The sequence below is a fragment of the Bison bison genome, unplaced genomic scaffold (assembly GCF_000754665.1).
Source record: "Bison bison bison isolate TAMUID 2011002044 unplaced genomic scaffold, Bison_UMD1.0 scf7180017864203, whole genome shotgun sequence".
In the NCBI taxonomy this organism is placed as follows: domain Eukaryota; kingdom Metazoa; phylum Chordata; class Mammalia; order Artiodactyla; family Bovidae; genus Bison; species Bison bison.
In genome coordinates, this window is record NW_011494775.1 from 3,046,906 (window position 1) to 3,068,225 (window position 21,320).

The 21,320-nt window shown below is 38.9% G+C and overlaps 2 protein-coding genes across 5 annotated transcripts in view; one reads left to right on the top strand and one right to left on the bottom strand.

Annotated features, from left to right (window-relative positions):
• Window positions 1–21,320, bottom strand: part of FBXL21 (F-box and leucine-rich repeat protein 21) — a 48,787-nt gene that overhangs the window by 16,072 nt on the left and 11,395 nt on the right. For all 4 annotated transcript variants that reach the window (XM_010844484.1, XM_010844482.1, XM_010844483.1 and 1 more), the window contains one exon: window positions 16,884–17,055. In XM_010844484.1, the coding sequence (XP_010842786.1) occupies window positions 16,884–17,055 (172 nt within the window). The remainder of the gene's footprint in view (window positions 1–16,883; window positions 17,056–21,320) is intronic.
• On the top strand, window positions 68–12,065 carry LECT2 (leukocyte cell-derived chemotaxin 2). Its single transcript, XM_010844485.1, has 4 exons — window positions 68–349; window positions 2,570–2,666; window positions 4,315–4,460; window positions 11,644–12,065. The coding sequence occupies exons 1-4, from the start codon at window positions 304–306 to the stop codon at window positions 11,808–11,810; spliced, it is 456 nt and encodes a 151-aa protein (XP_010842787.1). The 5' UTR covers window positions 68–303; the 3' UTR covers window positions 11,811–12,065.

Sequence of the window (21,320 nt, forward strand, 5' to 3'; positions counted from 1 at the left end):
AGCCACTCTTCACCCAGCCTTATCACTTCTGTTAATATTTAGTCAGCATTTCCAATAAAGTTAGCTTTTTCAGATGAAAAGCTTTTACGTAGGTCCTACATAGCTGTCCACAGAGTATTAAAATCTGACTCCTTCCATTCTCGTAAATTTTTGGGTCTTGTACCAAATTGAAGATATGAGAGATGCAGAATTCTAAGGTTAAATAGCTAGATAATACTAATTCAGACTGGAATATTCTTCACAGAGTGTGTGGGGGCAAGCCTAAGGGTCAGAGGAAGAAGCATTCTAGAGAGACAAAGACAAATGTTTTCCACAGGAACCCTCCTTCTGGCTGCTCTGATTTCACCTGGTAAGTCAAAATTACTGTCTTAGAATCCTGGCTGACTTTTAAAAATTGATTCCAAGGATAGATTCGAAAGTCATTAACATTACAACCACAACAGAAACTTGTATATTTGGTTATTAACAGTGGAATAGGAAGCAAAGCTTAAACAGAGACACCAATGCAGAGAACGAACATACGGACACCAAGAGGGTAATGGCAGGGTGGGATGAATTGGGAGATTGAGAATGACATATATCTACTACCATGTATAAGACAGAAATCAAATGAGAACCTACCGTACTGCACAGGGGAAAAGCAGCTTTGTCTGTGTGTAGGACACACACTGTTAACTTTAGAAACGCATTCCAATAAACACTAGGTGCTGACATGCATCATTTGATTCTGCTTATACGACGTAACTAGAACAGTCAACTTCATAGAAGGCATACTGGCGGATGCTGTCGGGGGTGGGGGGCAGTGAGGGGAGTGGGGAGTTGTTGTTTACTGGGGACAGAGTTTCCATTTAGGAAGGTGAACAAGTTGGAAGTTGGATGATGAAGAGTTGCACAACAATATGAATGTACTTCGTGCCACTGAAATGCACAGTTAGATATGGTTAACACAGTCTGTTTTATGTTATGTGACTTTTACCACAATAAAAAAAAATTTTTTTTTAAAGCAGAAAAGGAAGAATACACAAGGTCAAGAGTGGTTATCAATGACTTCCACCTGAATGTTCTATTTCTTTAATGAGAGAAGCAGAAAAGAAAAAACAATCTTAGTTTGCAATTAATTGGAACAAAATTAGAAAATAAAGTTTGTATGAGAATCTGATTTAGAAAACCCCTGACACAAAAATTGGTATGGATTAGGATAAGGGGACGGAGAAGGCGATGGCACCCGAGTCCAGTACTCTTGCCTGGAAAATCCCATGGATGGAGAAGCCTGATGGGCTGCAGTCCACGGGGTCGCGAAGAGTCAGACACGACTGGGCGACTTCACTTTCACTTTTCACTTTCATGCATCGGAGAAGGAAATGGCAACCCACTACAGTGTTCTTGCCTGGAGAATCCCAGGGATGGGGAGCCTGGTGGGCTGCCGTCTATGGGGTCGCACAGAGTTGGACACGACTGAAGTGACTTAGCAGCAGCAGGACAAGGGGAACACTCCCCTATCATAGCAAAAGAGCAAATGAATACATTAATAAACTAATATATGCCTCAATTCTGAAGGATAAATATTAGGGCCAAAGTGACTTGAAGCTTGGTCCAAAGGCATAATATACCTTTTAGAGGTATATTCAAGAATATGCTTAATGGTCATATTCTGTAGCTTCTTTTCATAACACATATATTAATGAATAGCAAAATACCTTTAAATATAATCAACAACCAAATTAGCAGATTCCTGCTTTTGCTTCCATTTTTGTTAGTTTGCTTTGAAGTAAAACAATGAGTTTCTTAATGCAACTCTCTGTGAATATAAATAATTAGAAATCCAGGAAACAATTTAAAGGAATATTTATCAAGTGCTTACTCTAATAACGAGAAGTTGCACGGAAAGTTTGCACAAAATACATGAAGACAGCCAGCCCCCTCCCTCCATGTTTTACGGCTTCTCAATTTTTCAAGTAATTGTTATTACTCACTTCCTCACCTTCTCTTCACACTCTGCTCTAGGCTAAATTAGTTTGACATGTTCTTATTTCTAAGAATCTCCTCTTCTATGTCAGTGGATATGAAAGAGATCCATTTAGTGTTAAATACACTTTGCTAACTCATAGTTTGTTTTTCCTTCAATTCAAACATCTTGGATCAAGACTAAAAATAAAGAACATTTCAAAGTTACTCTAGAATCATTTCTTTGAGCCATGTTGTTCAATTATTTTGTTTAACCTAAACATAGAGGGCCCCACGCCAAGTCATAAGCAAAGAAAAATTTTAAAGCACCATCTACAACATTGTTCGGCGGATAATATAAAACAAATAATAACAATAAAGGTGAGTGCTTGTAAATAAACTTACAAATACTCTACACGTCAGAAAACAAACTTCCATGGCCAGGGAAAAAAGGGCCATTTTACAGCTGAATCAGGAGTTAAAGGCAGGCCACCCCATAAACTACAGAAAAAATCAGAGAAAAAGTATAATGAAAAGAATTTTTGAATCTGCTGGGAGACATGAGGGTAATGGATATTGGGAATACGTGGTCAGGAAACCTGCTTCTCATGTTTTTCCTTTTCAGCACTGGCTGGACCATGGGCTATTATATGTGCTGGCAAGTCTTCCAATGAGATCAGGACATGTGATGGCCATGGCTGTGGCCAGTACACGGCTCAGAGGTAATGGGGTTTCACACACACACTCTTTCAGCTCAACCTCTTTGCGCAGTGTCCTCGCTGTAAGTTTCCACAAGTGCTCACCATCCTTTCCCTTCTGACGGCAGGAAAATTCAGAGGCAAAACCAGTTGCATTACCATGTCTGGAGCAACTTCCAAGAACAGGGCTTCAGATGTGGGCTCTGAATTGAGAACAGAGCACTGAATAAGGACCACAGAGAGGAGAGCTGTGTTTTCTCTCTCAATGTTTTCATATGTTGACTCATCTCACCTGGCTTTTCCAAAGTGAAAACCAAACTTTACCATCCCATTTTATAGAAGAGGAACTTGAACTGGGGCACCAAAGGGCTGAGGGACCTGCCAAACACAGTGAAGGTGGTTGAAGGCTGGGGAACTAGGATTCAGGCTTTTAGCTCTTGTTGCCAGCAGACTGTGGTGTTACTGACCCAGGCTTTGGGAGGTAAATTCCAAAGGCTGGCCCTAAGCAGGTAATCTCTTCCAGATGGTGAGGGACATACTATGAATGTTCAACAATTCCCAGTACTACTTAGGGAGTGCCACTTTCTGATGAAATAGCAACATGTCCAACTGCATTTGGAGAGGGAAATGGCAACCCACTCCAGTACTCTTGCCTGGAAAATCCCATGGACAGGGGAGCCTGGTGGGCTATAGTCAATGGGGTCACAATGAGTCAGACACGACCGAGTGTGTATATCCCATGGACAGGGGAGCCTGGTGGGCTACAGTCAATGGGGTCACAATGAGTCAGACACGACCGAGTGTGTATAGCACACGCACCAACTGCATTACCAATCACCACTCTAATCACAGAACTCTCACTCACACAGATACTATTCACAAAGCAACCTCACATACATGGAATAGGGCTGAGAAATGGGACACAGGGGGAAATGGCCCCTGAATTGCCAAAACTCAGGCTCAGTCAGTCCATAAACCCTACAGTTTGTGCACTTGACTCATTCAATAACTTACTGGCTCCTCACGTGGAACCTGCTCTATGTTGTTATACACATAATGCTAACAATCCTGGTGAATCTGACTTTCAGGAGGCCTATTAGAAGGAGAAGAGCCTGGTAAGAGCAGGAAGAGTGAGGACTGTTAGAGACAACCTCAGGAAACCTTACAACCTGGGATCGTTTTCCATTTGTGCTCCACAGAGTTTAATAAATGCAGGAGCTATCAGTCACCATATTAAAATGTCATACACAATAAATGATGTGTATGGATCACTGAGAGATAAAAAAGACTATGATTCTTCTTATAAAATAGGTTCCCATAAAAAGTCAACTCTTTTCTAAGTGGTCTTATAGATGTAAAGATTCAGGTATCTATAACATTTACTTACATTGATTGCCTCATCTCCCCCAGATGCCATATATTAATAATGGCTAACATTTTTTTTTAAACACTTCTTGTGTACCAAATACTATCTTACGTGCTTTAACCTTTACAACATGATTATGAATACCTGCGGAGAGGGAGGTGAAAACTGACTAAACAGAGTGAGGAAACCTGGGACATCCCAACATTTTTGATACCCTGGACTGGGAACAGTGGGTTAACCCCTGTTCCTGGGCAATAAAATTCCCAGGGCAGTTCTTCAGTCTGTTCATTCTTATTTACATCCTAGAAATCAGAAGCTTCACCAGGGTGTAGATGTCTTGTGCTCAGATGGCTCTACTGTTTATGCACCTTTCACCGGAAAGATCATGGGCCAGGAGAAACCTTATAAAAACAAAAATGCCATCAATAATGGTGTTCGGATCTCTGGAGGAGGTAAGAAGTGGTGTATGTACCTGGGGCATATAGTGGAGATCTCTGATGCTTATTTCATGTGTATTCTATACAGAGAAGTTGCATTCTTCTTTCAAAGGAACAAAACCTAGGAACTAAAGGACAAGGGTACTGTACTAAAACAGCCCACACATTTTCCAAGATGTTTCACCACTTTCCCTACAGTCATCTTTTTTATACATACACTCCCCACCTAGCTCTATACCTGACTGGGGCACTTTCCTTCTGAGGTCCACATGGCTTTGCTTAATATTCTCCAAGCAAAATCACTTTCAGCAATATTAGCTATAATGAATGGATGCTTTCATTTACCAGTTCCACAACTGGAAAATGTTGGCATTTCTGCAAGAGTTTATGTGAACTGTTTTCAAATGTTCAGCTGTACATGTGTCTAGTGGTCAAAGTAAAGTCCAAAGCTGTAAAGAACAATATTGCATAGGAACCTGGAACATTAGGTCCGTGAATCAAGGTAAATTGGATGTGGTCAAGCAGGAGATGGCAAGATTGAACATAAACATTTTAGGAATCAGTGAACTAAAATGGACGGGAATGGTCAAATGTAATTCAGATGACCATTATACCTATTACTGTGGGCAAGAACCACTTAGAAGAAATGGAGTAGCCCTCATAGTCAGGAAGAGTCTGAAATGCAGTACTTGGGTGTAATCTCAAAAACAACAGAATGGTCTCAGTTGATTTCCAAGACAAACCATTCAACATCACACTAATGATGCTGAAGAAGGTGAAGTTCATCAGTTCTATGAAGACTGACAAGACCTTCTAGAACTAACACCAAAAAAAGATGTCCTTTTCATCACAGAGCACTGGAATGCAAAAGTAGGAAGTCAAGAGATACCTGGAATAACAGGCAAGTTTGGCCTTGGAGTACAAAATGAAGCAGAGCAAAGGCTAACAGAATATTGTCAAGAGAATACACTGGTCATAGCAAATTCCCTTTTCCAACAACTCAAGAGACAGCTCTACACATGGACATTACTAGGTAGTCAATACGAAAATCTGATTATGTTCTTTGCAGCCAAAGATGAAGAAGTGCTATACCATCAGCAAAAACGAGACCTGGAGCTGACTGTGGCTCAGATCATGAACTCCTTATTGCAAAATTCAGGCTTAAATTGAAGCAAGTAGAGAAAACCAGTAGGCCATTCAGATATGATCTAAAGCAAATCCCTGATGATTATACAGTGGAAGTGACAAATAGATTCAAGGGATTAGATCTGGGGACAGAATGCCTGAAGAACTATGGACTGAGGTTTATAACACTACATAGGAGGCAGTGACAAAAACAATCCCAAACAGAAATGCAAGAAGGCAAAGTGGTTGTCTAAGGAGGCCTTACAAATAGCTGAGAAGAGAAGAGAAGTGAAAAGCAAAGGAGAAAGGCAAAGATAATCTCAACTGAGTTCACAGTTCAGAGAATAGAAAGGAGAGATAAGAAGGCCTTCTTAAATGAATAATGCCAGGAAATAGAGGAAAATAGAGAAATAGAGGAAAAATAAAATGGGTAAGACTAAAGATCTCTTCAAAAAAAGAGGAGATATCAAGGGAACATTTCATGCAAGAATGGGGTGTGATAAAAGACAGAAACAGTAAGCAAAACCAGAAGAGATTAAGAAGAGGTGGCAAGAATACACAGAAGAACTAAACAAGAAAGGTCTTGATGACCCAGATAATCACGATGATATGGTCACTCACCTAGAGGCAGACATCTTGGAGTATGAAGTCAAGTGGGCTTTACGAAGCATTACTAAAAACAAAGCTAGTGGAGGTGACAGACTTCCAGCTGAGCTATTTAAAATCCTAAAAGATGATGCTGCACTCAACATGTCAGCAAATTTGGAAAACTCAACAGTGGCCACAGGACTGGAAAAGGTCAGCTTTCGTTCCAGTCCCAAAGAAGGGCAATGCCAAAGATCATTCAAACCGCTGCACAGTTGCACTCATTTCACATGCTAGCAAGGTTATGCTTAAAATCCTTCAAGCTAGGCTTCAGCAGTACACGAACCAAGAACTTTCAGGTGTACAAGCTGGATTTCGAAAGACAGAGAGACCAGGGATCAAATTGCAAACATTTGTTGTATCATGGAGCAAGAAAGTGAGTTTCAGAAAAACATCTGCTTCATTGACTAGGCTAAAGTCTTTGACTGTGTGGCTCACAATGAACTGTGGAAAATTTTTAAAGAGATGGGAATAACAGACCATCTTACCTGCCTCCTGAGAAAGCTGTATGTGGGTCAGGAAGAAACAGTTAGAACTGGATATGGAACAACTGACTGGTTCAAAATTGAGAAAGAAGTATGACAAGGCTATGTATTGTCACCCTGCTAATTTAACTTATATGCAGAGTATATTATGTGAAATGCCAGGCTGGATGAATCACAAGCTGAAATCAAGATTGCCGGGAGAAATATCAACAACCTCAGGTATGCAAATGATACCACTCTAATGGTATAAAGTGAAGAGGAACTAAAGAACCTCTTGATAAAAGTGAAAGAGGAGAGTGAAAAAACTGGCTTAAAACTCAACATTCAAAAAACTAAGATCATGGCATCTAGTGCCATCACTTCATGGCAAAGAGATGGGGAAAAGCTGTAAACAGTGACAGATTTTAATTTTCTTGGGCTCCAAAATCACTGTGATGGTGACTGCAGCCATAAAGTTAAAAAAAAAAAAAAAAAAAAACTTGCTCCTTGAAGGAAAACTGAGACAAACCTAGACAGTGTATTAAAAAGCAGAGACATCACTTTGCCAACAAAGGTCCATATAGTCAAAGCTATGGCTTTTCCAGTAGTCATGTAGAGATGTGATAGTTGGACCATAAAGAAGGCTGAACGCTGAAGAATTGATGCTTTTGAACTGTGGTGCTGGAGAACTCTTTAGTGTCTCCTGGATTGAAAGGAGATCAAATCCTGAAGGTAATCAACTAGGAATATTTATTGGAAGGACTGATGCTGAAGCTGAAGCTCCAATACTTTTGCCACCAGAAGCGAAGAGCCGACTCAATGGAAAAGATCCTGATGCTGGGAAAGATTGAAGGCAAAAGGAGAAGAGGGTGACAGAGGATGAGATAGTTAGATAGCATCACCAATTTAATGGACATGAATTTAAGCAAACTCCGGGAGATAGTGGAGGACAGAAGGGCCTGGTGTGCTACAGTCCAAAGGGTCACAAAGAGTGGGACACAACTTAGCAACTGAACAAAAATAACATTTTCAAAAGCTCTATGTTCTAGGTAAAGTCATGTCTCCTGGTACTTCAGGTCCTAGGCTTCTTATTTGGTGTTTTAAATCTATTGCAATAGAACATACATACAGCAAAGTGCAGAAAGCAAAAATGGCTGGCTCAATGAATTTTCACAAAGTAAGCACACCAGGGCAACCTGCTGGTTACACTATTTCAAGAAAAAGTACAACAGCAGCAGCCCAGAGACCCCTTGTACTACCTTTTAGGTTTTGTTTTTTGTTCTTATTTTTTGCCTAGTTTTTGAAAATGATTTAAATAGAATTAAACAGCATGCACTCTTTTGAGTGGGGGGCTTCTTTTATTACCATGATGTTTGTAAGATTCATTCATGTTTGTGAGGTTCATTCATCATTATTTACCTATAGTATCCATTGCATGCATGTGTGTTTATTTATTTAATCATGCTCTAAATGGACATTTGGGCAGTATCCAGTTTCAGGCAATTAGGAAAATGCTACTATGAACTTTCTAGTACATGTCTTTTCATGAACATAAATTTGCATGCCTGCTGGGGGTGGGTTTAGTGACACTCCTCTCACCAAGGCCATGAGAAACACTTTGCTAAGGAGCCCAAGTCTTTAAGGAGCTATCTGGAGGCTATCTTCTCTAGGCTTGAAATAAGAGAAACCACTGCCATTGAAAGGACTCCACTGAGCAGTCAAGGTTGGCATGGCTACCCAATGGGGAGCAGAGGTCAAACAGTCATCAGATGCATCAGAATCAAGGATCTATGGCACTGTCTGCTTAATCACGGTGACCTAGAACCAAATACATGGGCAGTGTACTAAAGCTTTATTTGATTTGTATAAAAGGAAACACTTTAGGTCTGATGAACAAAAAATTCTGACCTCGATCAATTCTGGGTCTGAAAATCTTCTCCCAACACTATCAACTGATTCCCAGACTTGAGTCAGTTTACAGTCCAGGGGCTCTCTTGAATGAAAGGGAGGCTGAGCCTTTCTAAGGAAGGGCTGTCACAAAAGCCAAAAATTTATACTATAAGCCTTACTTTATAGCTGTTCTCAAAGGGACTTGCTCTAGCCTTTTAGCAGGATGACTGCACACTGGAGATGAAGACACTTAAAGCTGACACTAATTCCTAAAGACACAAAAGGCCACTGCGGTCCCTGATTAGGGCTTATGCAGTCAGGTGATCAAGACAGTTTTTCGCTAGGGTCCATCTTACAAGTGGACCAAGTGCATCCACATGACCCCCTTGTAGTAACTTCCCCAGTCCAGAACGCATAGCTGGAATCAATATACTCAGCAACTGGCAGACGCTAGAGGAGTGGAGTTGCTGGGTCACTTGGTAGATGTATCTGCAGCCTTAGCAGATACTGCCACCTGGTTTCCCAAAGTGGTGCTATTCATTCACACTCCCATGAGGAGTGTGTGAAAATTCCAGTTGCTCCATACACAATACTTAGTGTTATCTGCTTTTCTCATTTCAGTCATTCTCATGAGTGTGTAATGGTATCTCCTTTAACTTTAATCTGCATTTCATATTTATTGATATTTTTCATATTTATTGATAACATCAATACTGTCTTTTGTGAAGTGCCTCTTCACATATTTTGCAAAATGCCCAGTGTTTTAGAGGTATGTGGGAGCTTTTTGTGTATTTTGGACATAAATTCTTTGCCAAATATGTATTATAACTATCTTCTCCCATCTTCTGGGCTCCTTTTTTAACTTTTCAAATGTTGTTTTTTAATAAACCAAAATTATTATTTTTAATGCAGTCCAATCTAGTAGTATCCTCCTTTACTGTTAGCACATTTTTATTACCTGTTTAAGACACATTTGCCCATCCTGAAACCCTAAAGATATTCACCCTAGGCTTTTGTCCACAAGCTTTATTGCTTGACCGTTCATATTTAGATTTATAATCCATCTGGAATTGGCTTTTCTGTAAGGAATGAGAAGAATCAAATTCTTCTCCCATATAGATAACTGACTCCATACCATTAACTTGCCAATACCGTTTTCTCCTCACTGCACAAAAGTATCTTGTCATAAATCAAGGTCTGCATATATGTGGGTCTGTTTATGGTCTTTCTACTGTGTTTCATTGGTCAGTTGGTTAATCTTCCAGCAGTACTGCACTGTCTTAATTATCTTAGCTATAAAATACACCTTGATCTCTAATAGTATAAATCTTCCAACTTTGCTCTTTTTTTCAGATTGCCTTGGCAAGTCCTGGGTTATCTGAATTTCCAAATAAATTACAGAAGCAGTTTGTCAATCTCCACCAAAAATCTTGCTGGGTCTTGGATTGGGTTTGCATTGACTATACAGATCAAACTAAGAATTGATGTCTTAGAAGTAATGGGTCTTCCAATCAATGAGCATGTTGTATCTTCCATTTATTTAGGTCTTCTTGCACTGCTATACTGGAGAAGGCAATGGCACCCCACTCCAGTACTCTTGCCTGGAAAATCCCATGGATGGAGGAGCCTGGTAGGCTGCAGTCCATGGGGTCGCAGAGGGTCGGACACGACTGAGCAACTTCCCTTTCACTTTTGGCTTTCATGCGTTGGAGAAGGAAATGGCCACCCACTCCAGAGTTCTTGCCTGGAGACTCCCAGGGACGGGGAGCCTGGTGGCTGCCGTCCATGGGGTCGCACAGGGTCGGACACGACTGAAGCGACTTGGCAGCAGCAGCAGCAGCCTTGGACATATTCTGTTAACTTATGTATATAAGATGTAGCTTATGGATTTCACTTAGATTTTCTGCAGCAGCACTGTCCACCAATAGTATAATAAAAGCCACATATGTAATCTTAATTTTCCCGCATCCACATTAGGTAAAAAGAAACTATAACTTAATTTTAATATTTTAAGATCTCCAAATTATTGTCATTTCAAAATGCAATATGCAATTAGTAATGTTTAACTTTGGAGGGGGTACTATCTTCAAAAATCCAATGTGTATCTTATAAAGCGCATCTAATTCAAATTAGCTACATTTCAAGTGTCGACTAGCCAGTGGACGGCAGCTACTGTGCTGGACAGGATGCTCCTGTAGCCCTGCCTATGTTTTCTGCCCACCCGACCGGTTTGCACTGACACCAAATGTGTTGGAGCCTTCTACTACTGCTGGGTTTCTATTTCGCCTTGTGTCTCCTGTAATCTCTCCTTTACAGGATTTTTGTGTTATATAATGATTTCTGTGTCATTGAGTGCCTGGATAGTTTTAACTATTTTATCTTCGTTGGATTTAGCATTATAATTGTCATTCTTTGTCTGGCTTCAATGCTTTTTGGCCTGAAGGTAACAAGATCATAACCCTTGCTTTCCCTTTCCTTCCATTTGCAAGGTAAATCTTTCCCAGCCTTGAATTTTTATACCTTTTCAGTGACTGTCTAATTGTATACAGCACAGACTTTCATTTTGCTTTTCAAGCCAATATGAAAATCTTTTTAATACATGAATTAACATTTATAGATACAACTCATATATTTGGTCCCGGCACTGTTATTATTTTATAATTATGGTATTACAATGGTATTATTTCTATTTCTCTGACAGGTCTTTTTTTCTTCTGGTATTTAGAAAGCTTTGTATTCTTGTGCCTGTTATTATTTCTACTTTGCTTTGTTTTTAAAAGTGTTTTATCAGAATCTGTCTTGAAGTTGACATTGTTCTGGGTCAATGTTTTCAGCTAGCTGGTGTTTCTCAGCTATTCGTCAATGCCTTTTTAAAGTGATTTGAGTCTATTCTTCCTTCAGCATCTTGTAATTTTAGTCTTCATTTCTGATATGATTGTGTCATTTTCTTCTGTTCGCTCATTGAGTTCAATCAATCATCCTTTCTTTTTTTTCATTTCTGCTCTTTAAAGAAAACTTCTGATTCAAGGCTACTAAAACCTAGATAATGAATAATTTTACTTCTTTTCTTTCAGGTTTCTGCATTAAAATGTTCTACATCAAGCCAATTAAATATAAAGGTTCTATCAAGAAGGGAGAAAAACTGGGCACTCTGCTGCCCTTGCAAAAAGTTTACCCTGGAATACAATCCCACATACATATTGAAAACTGTGACTTGAGTGATCCTACTGTCTACCTATAGATGGAGGACAAGCCGATCTTCTAAAAAGACAGCCATCTTCTTAAAACCTAGGCACCTATCCTGCTTTTCAACAAATTTGTGCTCAAATAGAAACATGATGAATGAAAGAGAGAAAAAAGCATTTTGATTTCAACTCATTGCCACTTTGATGTTTTGAAGGTCAGTTCATTTCTCAGGTCTGATCTGTAACCTATGGGATCAGGGATGTGTTTTTTCTAAAAGATTTCTCAGTTCTAAATAAATAGGAGAAACAAACATACAAATTCAAACTGGTGCCAACAGCAATGTTGACATTTCTAAAACTAGCTTTCTGCTTGAAAATATTAAAAAAAACCTTAAGTGTTTTTAGGGCACAAGATTAGTGTTGTACAATGCTAGACACATAAAAGTTCATAAATACCAAGTGAATAAACTCAAGGCTTCTTTTGAGTTGAGGCAGTAAAGAATTTCAGGAATACCCTTAGGTTTTGGTATTGGTATACCCAATTGCTGAAATACCCAAAGTGGTTGGAGGGTGAAGGGTTTACACGGATAAGACAGAATTTGCCAGTCTTTACAGCCATACATTCCCACACTCTATGTAAGTTGTCGATCTTCCAGGTAATCAATGATAGCAGTCCAAGGTACTGTGGGACACTGATTTCAGAAAGTCTACATTACAAAGAATACTAAAAAGAGAAAGAGATCTATCCTGATCTGAAGTATCTCATGCAACCGAGTCCGTCAGCCTCATCGAGCCATATGCCCATAACAGCTACTTATTTTTACACATCATTGTATATCCTTATGACTCTTTCCTGGTTATGCTGACAACGAGTATAAAAGGGAAATAAGACCATACGACTAGTCAAAGGACGAGAAATAATACGGCTCTGTAGATCTTAGTCGGTCAGTAAGAAATGAGTGAGGTGAACTCCTCCTTCTGGAAACTTTCAGGAATTTTTGCTTAAACTCTTTGGAATGTAGAAAACTCCAGTAGAATGACTCCACTCCTAGTGTAGCTATGCTATTGGAAATGTAGTCAACTTAACTTTTTTACTAAAGAGAAGGGGCTGCTTTGGTATACTAGCACCTGTGTACAAGAATGCTCATAATATTACTATTTGTCATAGCAAAACCCGGAACAACTCAAATGCCTGTCAATAGTCAGATGGACAAACTGTGGTTTCATTACAGAATGGAATATTATACAGCAGTTGTAATAAATGAACCTCAGCTAAACATAACAAAATAGATGAATCATTAAAAAAAGCTCAAAAGGGCATATAGCATGATACTGTTTTATAAAGTCAAAACAACTAAAGCCAAAACAGAATTTTTAGGAACACATGTATATGTGATAAAAACATATAAAAAGGAAATCGAGCAAATAATAAACACTAGTTATCTCAGGACTGGATAGGGAAGGACCACATAGAAAAATTTAAGTTACTATCAATGCTGTAGTTTTACGGTTGGGAGGTGACTTCACGAGTATTTATCATTATGAATAAGATGTTATAGAGGCAACGGTACTCGGGTGGGTATCCAGGAAGAAGACTCACTGACGGCTCTCAGATAGTTTAGAGTCTATAAAACACCATCAGTACTTTCTCATATCCAGTTAGATACTATTCTCTACTGTGTCATAACATCTTATACAAGGCTAGCAAATTAAGACTTTAAGTTTTGGTTAAAAAGAAGAAAACTGCAACACCGGCAGTGTCTGGTTTGATCATCTACCTTATTCATCTCCCTAGTGCCAAGTAACTTTAGGTCACTTCCAAAGATTACATTTTTCTTCAAAAGACAAAGCCTGTGCGCCCATTGAGATCACAAAAAAGGAAATAGCATACAGATTTCAAAGGCAATTTTAAAAGGAGCTCTAAAATGTTTGAACAATGACATATACATTTAGTCTTCTAAATAATCAACCTTCTGAAGTGACTGTTTTAGAAACCACACTCATTACCCAGAACAGACGGCTTCTCCAAAGAAGAGCAAAAATGCTGCTTTCTGCCTCGCCTCCCACAGGCACTCTCATATCTGTTGAACATAAATGCAAACTTTAGACTAAAGGACTTCTTTCCTCAGAATCACTAGAATATAGCGCCCTCTAGTGCACTGTATCAGAAGGTTGTTTTGTTTTCTTAATTTCCTTTTCCTTTAGGTTTGAGTGTTAAAATGTTCAGTCTAAAGTACTGCACAGGTTCAAACGACAGGGAGGTAACAGCACTGAGTAACTTAATTTTCTTTATTGAAGGTGATTATAACATATACTTAAAATTTTGGTTTCAGATATTAGCTTAAATGACTATAAAATCCATCTTTATTTAGAAAATGTTTTGAGTTTTCTGAAAGAAAGTAATTTAATGAAAGAACAAGGTAAGTGGTCAATTTAAGAGGCCATAGCTGGACAGGGAGGAATCACTACATTTTTGTGACAACATTTATCACACTCAGGGCATATTAACAATAACATATGACTTTAAAATCTGCCTAGAATATGTACAAATGCGCTCTGACTAGAGGGTGCATGGCAATTTTAAGGAACTGAAAGAGGATGAGAACAGAAGGGGCAAAGGGCACCTGTGGGAGGAGACAAGGTCAAAGAAGCAGGGAGAAGCCAGAAGCCAGAACCTGTGGGGTCTTATGGGTCATTTTAAGGATACATATTCATCTTAAAGGCAATAAATCGTAGCCATTAAAGTATAATTATAAAGTATAAAGTATAAACAATAATTAAAGTGTTTTGGCTGTGTTACTAATTAAACAACCACTTCTGCAAAGGATCTGGCATAGTTTCAGATACATAGTAAATATATCCAGTAAATGCTGATTCCCTCACAAACACCCTCTAAAAAATTTACTTTTTATCTCAGTAGTGTGTTTAACCAATTACACAGTATCTTTATAAAATGAATTAGCATTATTTAATGTTAATCTAATGCCCATTTTCTCCCAAGTTAATACAACAAAGTAGAATTCGAAATGCACTAGAAATTACAAGTTATTTACTGAATCATAACATGATCTTATATACTGCTAAAAAATAGAGTTCAATTAAGCCAGCCTCTGTATCTCTACTTTGAGTGTACTCTTAGTTTCTAATACTAAATATTTTGTAAAGTATATTAATACCAAGATGAAACAGAAACAATTAACAATATAAAATTGTAAGTGACATAGTTTAAGGGATCCAAAATTCAATATTACAAATTTATTTAGCAAGTCAAAATATGCCTTCAAGGAAGGCTGAGGAACTTATCTACAAACTGATTATCTGGAGAAGGTACCCCACTCCAGTACTCTAGCCTGGGAAATCCCAAGGACGGAGGAGCCTGGTAGGCTGCAGTCCATGGGGTCGCGAAGAGTCGGACACAACTGAGTGACTTCACTTTCACTTTTCACTTTCATGCATTGGAGAAGGAAATGGCAACCCACTCCAGTGTTCTTGCCTGGAGAATCCCAGGGACGGGGGAGCCTGGTGAGCTACCGTCAATGGGGTCGCACAGAGTAGGCCGCGACTAAAGCAACTTAGCAGCAGCAGCAGCTATCAACTATCTAACCCACCATACAGTGTCTGTGCTCTATTTATGATTTCTGTCTTTTCAAATCTCTCATAGTTTCTCAAATGCTTCTGCTATAATCCATTAAGGTAGTTTGTAAACAATACAAGATTTCACCTAACACATTTCAGCAACGCATCTTAAAATTTACATTTGCATAGACAGAAAGAAGCTAATCTTATAGATTAAAAAAAAAAAAAGTTAAGAATCTTTGGTTCAGTAGTCAATTACCAGAGAGGCATGACATCAGGAAACCATATTCTTCCCAGGTATTTGGAGACTTCAGTGTGAATTTCATCTAGGCTATAAACATCATCAGGTATCAAAACTTCCTCCATGATAGAGAGGTGGGTTAGCTTTCTCCCACACAGTCTTACAAACTCAATGAATGCACTGCAGCTAACTTCACATTCACTGAGGCCCAAGGCTGTCAAGTTTTTACAGTGTTCAGCAATACAAATAAGTTCAGTATCAATGACCTGAATACCATTAGCACATACAACTAACTCTGTTAGTCGGGGACAGTTAAGACCTAGCCGTCCTAGAATCTCTTTGCTTACTGACCGACCAAAATAAAGATGAGTAACAGGGGTTTCTTCTTTGAAGAACGTCTCCATTTCCTCTTCATATAAAAAGAAGTACATAACAACATTCACTCCAGGGGAGTGTTTAATAAGTGCATCCCAGCTTTGTCTTTTAATAGAATGAAATTCAATTTGTCCAGCATTTTCACTCACAACATCTATTCGAAGATGCTCAAGGTTAACATGAGTCTCGTTTGAAAGTGCCAGGAGAAGTTTGTCACTTAGCATGTAATAATTCAATGCCAGTTCTCTAAGACCTTGACAATGGTCAGCTACACAAAGGATTCCTGCAGGAAATGGGGACAAATCTTTAAACACAAAGAGTATGGATACTAACACAACATTTTGTGAATTTAAATTTGTATCAGTTATTCATTATTTCCTAGAATAGACATCTAATGATTTCTGAGATGGATGCTGATATATATATATATATAATTTGCATGCAAATCCGTATTTGTATGTGTGTATGTGTGCATATATATATATAATATAAATAATTATGTGAATATGTGTACTTAGTCCTGTCTGACTCTTTTGCAACCCCATGGTCTGTAGACCTCCAGGCACCTCGGTCCATGGAAATTTCCAGACAAGAATTCTGGAGTGGATTGCCATTTCCTTCTCCAGAGGATCTTCCCCATTCAGGGATTGAACTTGTATCTCTTCCGTCTCCTGCATTGGCAGGCAGATTCTTCACCACTGCACCAACCGAAAAGCCCCATATATATAAAATTATACATACAATAAAAAATATATATATAAGTAAGATACTCTTAGGAGAAGCAATTTAAACTATATTTAGCTTACATCAATACACTGAGTTCTTTTGAAAGAAAGATTGATGAATTATATCTCATAAGCATGTAGTGTTCAACAGGAAATTGTATTACTACTATTACTATAATAAAACATCATATGAGCTTAAAAATAAAACCTACCGTTAGATGAAACATGAGGACAGCTACTCATTTTTAGGCATCTTAGAGTACCACTATTATTGGCCACAAGAATGCTCAAAGAAGGATCATCCACTGGCGTGTCTTCAATTTTGATTGATGACAATGATTTTGAGTTAACAAAAAGAACTCTAAGTGCTGACACAAAATGAGACTAGCATGGCAATAAGAAAAAATTATAAAACATTATTTTAAAATCTACAGCTGCAATAATTTCATCAAAACTATTTATTAATATATCAACATATGCTTATAATAGCATAATAAAAGTGATCAACATATTACTGCTTTTCATAGTGCCATTAGCCAGGAGAAATAGCAAAGTGCAGTTTTATTACTTTTATCATTGCTAAATGGAATAGTGAGAGAGGAAGAAGTCTCAAAGATTTCATAAACACATCTTCCAATTGTTTTCAATCTTAAGGATTTATTTTTCAACATTAAAAGGATATAATCTTATGTATTTCCTAGAATAGAGGTTGGCAAGTTATGGCCCACTGGCCAAGTCCACTCCACTTTATCGTACGGCTCATGAGTTAAGTATGAAAAGTGTTAGTCACTCATTCATGTCTGACTCTTTGAGATCCCATGGACTATAGCCCACAAGGTTCCTCTGATCATGGAATTCTCCAGGCAAGAATACTGGAATGGGTTGCCATTCCCTTCTCCAGGGGATCTTCTGGACCCAGGGATCACACCCAGGTCTCCCGCATTGCAGGTAGATTCTTTATCATCTAAGCCACTGCATGGTTTTTATATTTTCAAATAATTCAAAGAAAATTTTTAAAGAGGAGTACTTTGTGATATGCAAAACTTAAGTGAAGCTCTTTCAGTGTCCCTAATTAAAGTCTGACCATAGAAGAGCACTGTGGGACTCATTTATGTACTGCTCTTCTTTCACACTACAGTGCGAGAAGTGAGCAGAGCGATAGGCCCCACAAAGCCTGAAATTTACTATCTGGACTGAGTCAACACCCTAGTCTAGGATAAATAAATTCTTATCTGTTTTATTCATTCGTGTATTTCTAGCACCTAAAATAGTATCTGGTACATAGTAAAAGTCAATATTTACTGTTGATGAATCAATGATGTCATATTCTTCAGAGACTTTTTTTTCTAGCAAATTATCTAAACAAAGATACATTTTGAAAACTTTCTGTTTTGAAGACTGACAAAAAAAAGTTTAGTCACAGTTTGACTTCATAATGGGTGGAGTTTCAGAACTTTTCAGGTCATTTTTTGACACAGAAAGTCTAGAAAACAAAATCTATGCACATTTTTTCCTTTTCATAATCAACGTGGATTCTATCAAAGGCTCTACTGTCCCTAACAGAATGACCAAATTGGTTATACATCATAATTCCTTTACAAGAAATCAGTGGTTTATACAAGTGTAAACTGAGTTACACACATTCTCAAATGGTGGACAGCTGAACCTCTACTAAACTTTGCTGTTGTTGTCCAGTCGTGCACGACTCTTTGTGACCCCATGGACTGCAGCACACCAGGCCTCCCTGTCCTTCACCATCTCCCAAAGTTTGCCCAAGTTTGTGTCCACTGCATCAGTGATGCCATTCAGCCATCTCATTCTCTCTCCTCTTCTCCTTCTACCCTCAATCTTTCCCAGCATCAGGGACTTCAATGAGTCAGATGTTCTCATCAGCTCAGTTCAGTCGCTCAGTCATGTCCACCTCTTTCCAACCCCATGGACTCCAGCATGCCAGGCTTCCCTGTCCATCACCGACTCCCAGAACTTGTTCAAACTCATGTCTGTCAAGTCAGTGATGCCATCCAACCATCTCACCCTCTGTCATCCCCTTATCCTCCTGCCTTCAATCTTTCTCAGCATCAGGGTCTTTTCCAAGGAGTCAGTTCTTTGCATCAGATGGCCAAAGTATTGGAGTTTCAGCTTCAGCATCAGTCCTTCCAATGAATACTCATGACTGATTTCCCTTAGGATTGACTGGTTCCATCTCCTTGCAGTTCAAGGGACTCTCAAGTCTTCTCCAACACCACAATTCAAAAGCATCACTTCTTTGGGACTCAGCTTTCTTTATAGTCCAACTCTCACACCCATATATGACTACTGGAAAAACCATAACTTTGACTAGAAGGACATTTTGCTGGCAAAGTAATATCTCTGCTTTTTAATATGCTGTCTAGGTTGATCACAGATTTCCTTCCAAGGAGCAAGCATCTTTTAATTTCATAGCTTCAGTCACCATCTGCAGTGATTTTGGAGCCCAAGAAAATAAAGTCTGGCACTGTTTCCATTGTTTTCCCATCTATTTGCCATGAAGTGATGGGACCGGATGCCATGATCTTAATATTTTGAATGTTAAGTTTTAAGCCAGCTTTTTCACTCTCCTCTTTCACTTTCATCAAAAGGCTCTTTAGTTCCTTTACTTTCTGCCATAATGGTGGTATCATCTGCATATCTGAGGTTATTGATGTTTCTCCCGGCAATCTTGATTCCAGTTTGCGCTTCATCCAAGCTGGCATTTCTCATGATGTACTCTGCATATAAGTTAAAAAGCAAGGTGACAATACACAGCCTTGACATACTCCTTCCCCAATCTGGAACCAGTCTGTTGTTTCATGTCCAGTTCTAACTGCTGCTTCTTGAGCTGCAAACAGATTTCTCAGGAGGCAGGTGAAGTGGTCTAGTATTCCCATCTCTTGAAGAATTTCCCAGTTTGTTGTGATCTACACAGTCAAAGGCTTTGGCATAGTCCATAAAGCAGATGTTTTTCTGGAATTCTCTTGCCTTTTCTCCAAAATACTGGAGCTTCAGCTTCAGCATCAGTCCTTCCAATGAGAATTCAGGATTGATTTTCCTCAAGATTGACTGGTTTTATCTCCTTACTGTCCAAGGGACTTTTAGGAATCTTCTCCAGCACCACAGTTTGAAGGCATCATCTCTTTGGTGCTCTGCCTTCTTCATGGTCCATCTCTCACAACCATACATGACCACTGGGAAGACCACTACACAGACCTCTGTCAGCAGAGTGATGTCTCTGCTTTTCAACACACTGTCTAGGTTTGTCATAGCTTTCCTGCCAAGAAGCAATCATCATCTTCTGCAGTCTCCATCCACAGTGATTTTAGAGCCCAAGAAGAGGAAATCTGACACTACTCCCACCTTTTCCCCTTCTCTTTGCCATGAAGTAATGGGGCCAGATGCCATGATCTTAGTTTTTTAATATTTAGTTTTAAGCCAGCTCCTTCCTCTCCTCCTTCATCCTCATCAAGACGTTTTTTAGTTCCTCTTTGCTTTCTGCCATTAGAGTGGTATCATCCTCATATCTAACATTGTGGAGGTTACTCCCTTCTATCTTGATTCCAGCTTGTAACTCATCCAGACCATCATTTCTTATGATATGCTCAGCATATAGGTTAAACAAACAGGGTGACAGCACACAACGCTGTTGTATTCCTTTCTCAATCCTGAACCAATCAGTTGTTCTATACAGGATTCTAACTGTTGCTTCTTGACCTGCATACAGGATTCTCAGGAGATAGGTAAGATGGTCTGGTATTCCTATCTCTTTTAAGAGCTTTCCACAATTTATTATGATCCACACAGTCAAAGGCTTTGGAGTAGTCGATGAAACAGAGGTAGATGTTTTCCTGGAATTCCCTGGCTTTCTCTATAATCCACTGAATGTTGGCAATTTGATCTCTGGTTCCTCTTCCTTTTCTAAAGCCAGCTTGGACATCTGGAAGTTCTTGGTTCTCAAAATGCTGAAGCCTAGCTTGCAGGATTTTAGCATGACCTTACTAGCACGGGAGATGAGTGCAATTATCTGATGTTCAGCACATTCTTTAGTACTACCCTTCTTGGGAATTGGGATGAGGATTGATTTTTTCCAGTCCTGTGGCCACTGCTGGGTCTTCCAGATTTGCTGACATATTAAATGCAACACCTTGATGGCATCGTCCTTCAGGGTTTTGAATAGTTCTACTTAACTTTATGGTGCCAAAAATTATTAGAGGAAAAGAAACAGTTCACTCTTTTTCCTTAAGAAATGTAAGGTTTATTTCACTTTTAATCAACTTACATAGGACTCTTTCAGTCCTGAAGGACACACTTAAGCATTAGAGTACATATTTCATTATAGTAACAATGTATTATTGCTTTTTTTTAAAAGAGGACCATTTTCAAAGTCTTTATTGAATTTATTACAATACTGCTTCTGTTTTTATGTTTTTGGTTTTTTGGCCACAAGGCATACGGGATCTTAGCTCCCCAATCAGGGATTGAATCACATCCCCTGCACTGGAAGGAAAGTCTTAACCACTGAACCGCCATGGAAGTCTCTAGGTCAGTACTTCTCAGGCAGATTAACATTCTGTATCCATACATCACTTTCCCTCAATCTGCAAATCAAAGAACTGAGGCACAGAGACATCCACAAC